The sequence below is a fragment of the Euphorbia lathyris genome, chromosome 1 (assembly GCF_963576675.1).
Source record: "Euphorbia lathyris chromosome 1, ddEupLath1.1, whole genome shotgun sequence".
Lineage (NCBI taxonomy): Eukaryota > Viridiplantae > Streptophyta > Magnoliopsida > Malpighiales > Euphorbiaceae > Euphorbia > Euphorbia lathyris.
The window spans coordinates 42,262,645-42,267,484 of record NC_088910.1 but is presented as its reverse complement, the minus strand read 5'-3'; the positions used below and the strand labels follow the sequence as shown (position 1 = coordinate 42,267,484).

The 4,840-nt window shown below is 39.0% G+C and overlaps 1 protein-coding gene across 1 annotated transcript; it reads right to left on the bottom strand.

The window, feature by feature from the left end:
- Nucleotides 1-1,160: 1,160 nt before the first annotated feature.
- Nucleotides 1,161-4,230, bottom strand: LOC136217864 (uncharacterized). The gene is made up of 6 exons (XM_066004544.1): nucleotides 4,227-4,230; nucleotides 3,910-4,121; nucleotides 3,492-3,623; nucleotides 2,687-3,412; nucleotides 1,950-2,399; nucleotides 1,161-1,864 (listed from the first exon to the last, which is right to left on the bottom strand). The coding sequence occupies exons 1-6, from the start codon at nucleotides 4,228-4,230 to the stop codon at nucleotides 1,220-1,222; spliced, it is 2,169 nt and encodes a 722-aa protein (XP_065860616.1). The 3' UTR covers nucleotides 1,161-1,219.
- Nucleotides 4,231-4,840: the final 610 nt, after the last annotated feature.

Sequence of the window (4,840 nt, the reverse complement as noted above, 5' to 3'; positions counted from 1 at the left end):
ATTATCACGATGAATGTGGCAGAATCATTCAACGCGTTAATGGTGGAGGCTAGACGTCTACCAATCACAATGTTGGTTGAGTTCATACGCATGACACTACAAAAATGGTTTTACGAGAGACGTACAGAAGCAGGTTATAAACATGTATTTTATTTTATTTTATTTTATTTATACATACGTAATTATTTACGAGATTAATATGTTGCTGCAGGAGAACGTGTGGGCTATTTGGCAAGGAAGCCGGAAGAAAAGATGATAAAGCATGTAGGGGCAGCGATACGTTGTTCATATTTCCCTGTGGATAATCACACCTTTCAAATCGGTGATCGAGTTAAGGGGGGACTTGTTGATTTAAATGCAGGAACATGTACGTGCAGGAAATGGCAACTAGCCCAATTTCCATGTGAACACGTATGCAAAGTTGCTTCCAAACATAGGATGGATAACGCCTATAGGTGGGTACATCGCTACTACACCAACGAGTCAGTTAAGTTGGCATGGGGTGAGTCGATATATCCACTTGGTCATCAATCAGAATGGAAAGTGAACGAGAATCCTATGAAAGTGCTTCCTCCTAAGAAGGAGGGACTGTCTGCTGGTCGACCAAAAGGTCAAAAAAGAAGGCCATCTGTGGGTGAAGATGTAATTCGCACAAGGTGTAGCAGATGCGGAAGCATCGGTCATAATCGTTTGAATTGTCCATCCATGCTTCCAAACACTACTCGGCTTCCTAGTGTAATCTCAAGTTCAGCAAGTTGTTCTAACACTACTACCTCGAAGCATTTATGATCCAGTTGATTAATATCATTTGTCTTTAGCATGTGCTTGTATGATTCTATTGGGGACAAACAAATTTATCTTGTACAATACTTTAGCTTGTGTGAATAATTCGTGTCGCATTTGACCGTATTCCATTCAAATGCGACAGGGTGTACAACAAATATAGTCGCATTTGTGCGTTGAATGCGCTCAAATGCGGTTCAGTAAATTCATTGTGAATACTTCGCGTCGCATTTGAGCGCATTCCATTCAAATGCGATAGGGTTTAGAAGAATCCTAGTCGCATTTGTGCGTTGAATGTGCTCAAATGCGGTTTAGCAAATTCATTGTGAATACTTCGCATCGCATTTGAGCGCATTCCATTCAAATGCGACAGGGTTTATAACAAATATTGCATAAATATTACATATATAACAACATCATGAATCAAAGTACAATATCATTTGAAGTCTAACAAACGTCCATGAAATAACTCAACCGTAAGTCGTAAACGAAAGAAAGCGCCATCCGTAGAATTGTATGGATATACATAAGAGTCGTCATGCGGGAGATCATGTAATCCACTTAAGAATTGTGCGTTTATGCAAGTCCAAACGCTACAGTCATTTGAGCCGGACATTTGTTGTGGCACCCCTGGAACTCTACTCCAAGTGATCATCTGTCGCACATTTTCCCGTCCATCTACGAAATAGCCACTCAATTCCATTACTCTAACAATGACTTGCAAGGGTGTTTGGAGAACCGCATCCAAAGGTTGCTCCGACATGTTTGATACAAGACTGTCATATATATATAAGTGCATAGACCGCAACTCGAACACTCCTAGGATCCAGTGCTCTTGCTTGTAATTTATCGGAATAAACACTCTCTTCACTGTGTGCCAAGGGCGTACAAAATTATCTGCATCACCTTTTACTCTTCGTACGAAATAGTCTTCACTATCCCACCCCGGTTCATTGAACCCCCTCACAAACATGGCTTGGCACATACATCCAACAAAGTCAGTATCAACAGTAGTCCATTCTGCAGCCACATTAGTTTGTACTGACTGTCGTCTCAGTAAATACAGCCAACCATTGATATGCTACAACAAGATTATGTAAACATTTAATACAGTAAAAGTCACATACTTACAAATGAATAGGATATATTGGATTGATTAAGGTTACCTCATTCCAGATATACGTCCCCACATCCCGAAGTGTATTGAAAAATTTTGCATCCAAACTGTATATTTCTAAACCTTTCAAACGTATTCCCTGAGTTGATTCAGGCCCGTTGATCCACGATTCTAGCTCCTCTATCAAACATGCATCTATTCGGTGGCGCTGATCATCAACATCACAAATAGCTGGTCTTTCCTCAAATTCGGACTTGATATGGCCACCATATAATGCTACTGGATCGGTGTACTTTAATGGATCGGTCCACGGCGAATTCAAATACTTGCTAACCTTAGCAACCCGTTTACCTTTTCCACGTACTACTTTTGTTCCACGTGCTGCTCCTTTACCTCTAACTGTGCCTCCACCTCGGGTTGGAACTATACCTCCTCGAGTATTTTCCTTAACTTCATCTTTCCCGGTCCCTCGACCTTTATCTTCTTTTGGAGCAACCACCTACAAAAACATGGTAATGAATAATTCATACTTGAAAGCTGTAATTCAACATTTTGTCGCATTGAAGAGAAATGCGCTCCAATGCGACAAGCCATAGTGCAACATCTTGTCGCATTGGAGATGAATGCGCTCCAATGCGACAAGCTATAATGCAACATCTTGTCGCACTGGAGATGAATGCGCTCCAATGCGACAAGCTGCAGTGCAACCTCATGTCGCATTAGAGCGCATTCCACTACAGAATGCGACCCAGAGATACGATATGTATAAATTCAACCAACTTGTACCTCTTGCTGCAACTTTGGTGTCACTTTCTCAGGCACAGAATCATCAAGATGGACAACCTCATCTAATTGCGCAACTTCCTCCTGCACAGAATCGTCTAGTACGACAATAACATTCTGAACCTCCTCATCACCCTTGGTCAAATCATCTTGAACCATAGCTGCCTCCTGTTCCTTTCCATCTTTCATCGGCTCCTCTTGAACCATACCTGCCTCTTGTTCCTTTCCATCTTTCAGCCGCCCCTCTTCGACCACTGGCTCCTCCCGAATTTTACTGGTCTCAGCCTCCTCATTCTCCACATTAGCATTGGGTCGACCCATCGCCTTTAATTCTTTTATATCTCCCTCAATCAATGATACCCGTTCATCTAGGTTGTCTAACCTACTGCCGACCTTACTAAATTGTCCCTTGCACCACCTATGATGCCTCTCAAGCACATCCGTTAGAACTTTTTGAAGTTGTTTTATCTCGGTCGTTTGTGACCGTGATGCAATGATATATCTATCAACTTCATCATCCCCTTCCTCACCACCCTCTTCATCATCACCTCCATCACCTCCATCATCCCCCTCCTCCTCATAACCCTCCTCCTTACTTTTCATTATTGGGGCAAATATTGCATTTATATCAACTTCCCGTCCTTCAACATGGTCCACCAAATACGTGTACCAATCGAACTCTTTCTCTTTATCCTCAACCACAAGACGCGCGTATGGAGGATCAGCAACCTTACATTGAAAAAAAATAGCAATGTATTGGTAAACAAATACAAAGTAAAGAGAAACATACGAATCTCATTCCACTTACAGAAAACGTTTCTTTGACTGCTTTGTTTGATGGGACTATTCTCTGGGTCCATCTCAGCAAGCGTGGAAGTGGGTTGCCACTTCTCATTGTGTAATATGCATGAGTCACATTCCACAACTCAAGAATCCAAGTCTATAAATAAGAGGTATCCCTTGATAAGAATTATAACATTGTCGCATTCCATTTGAATGCGCTCGAATGCGACACAGTTATAACCCAATCATGTCGCATTCCAATTTCAATGCGCTCGAATGCGACACGGTTTACAATCCAATCATGTCGCATTATATTTGAATGCGCTCCAACACGACAAGGTTAGCAACCCAACCTTGTCGCATTTGAGCGCATTCCATTCTAAATGCGACACAGGTGGAAATTGGGCGCATTCAAACACCAAACATATATACACAAATCATACCTGGAATACGTGTGCAAATCCAATAAGTTGATATGGAACACGTTTCCTATTTCCCGCTGCATTTGCCTCTAATTGCTTCAGTCTTTTGCTAATGGCCCAGTCCAAGAACCTATATGTCTCCTCCCAAGCCAACGTCCCCCATGGAAACTCATTAAACAGTCTTGGATAATCTGCAAGATCCAAAACCCAATCCTTTGCATGCCTCTCGTTAACTGTAAAATTAAATTTTTTATTATACACTGTCAAAACATGTATATTATGTATGTAAATCATTACACAATTGGATTTTAATTGCAACTTATGTTATATATCATTACACATTTAAATTTTATTTTACAAATATTTTGTAATTTTCAATTCCATTGTGTATAATCAAGAGTTGAATTCTATTCTCTATAATGGTTCTGGCCAAATTACAATTAAATTATATTATAAAATTTAATTCTCAATATGTCACCAGGGCCAGTTCTAACATTTTATGTATGCTAAGCGAAATAAGAGATGGGTACTCTTAATAAAAAAAAATTGTACTTAAATTTAAAATAGAATTTTGGATTCATTTTAGACCCAAAATATCATATTATTTTTATCTCTTTTAGACTTATAACTACATTTATAACAAAAAAAAAATTTACTATATATAGAGTGAGAGAGAGAGAGGGAGTAATAAAAAAAAATTAAACCTCTTTTGGCATTAGGCCCTGGACAACCGCACTCTTAACATATGCCCAAAGTCTGCCTTATATATTACTATTTTTTTATATATGTATGGTTTTTGTTTTAAAGATATATGTATAATTTTATACTCAAATTTATAAATTCTAGACCTCAATTCATAAATCATAAACCCTATAAAATATATCTTAAACTCATAATTCATAAAATATAGTTATTAAACTATATGAAAACAATTATTTACTAGTAAATCATT

Excerpts from the sequence above, each read along its gene's own strand:
- LOC136217864 (XM_066004544.1), bottom strand. Across the intron at positions 3,413-3,491 it reads CAGTCAAAGAAACGTTTTCT|GTTGCTGATCCTCCATACGC; the intron begins GTAAGTGGAATG and ends TTTCAATGTAAG. Across the intron at positions 2,400-2,686 it reads CACCAAAGTTGCAGCAAGAG|GTGGTTGCTCCAAAAGAAGA; the intron begins GTACAAGTTGGT and ends ATGTTTTTGTAG.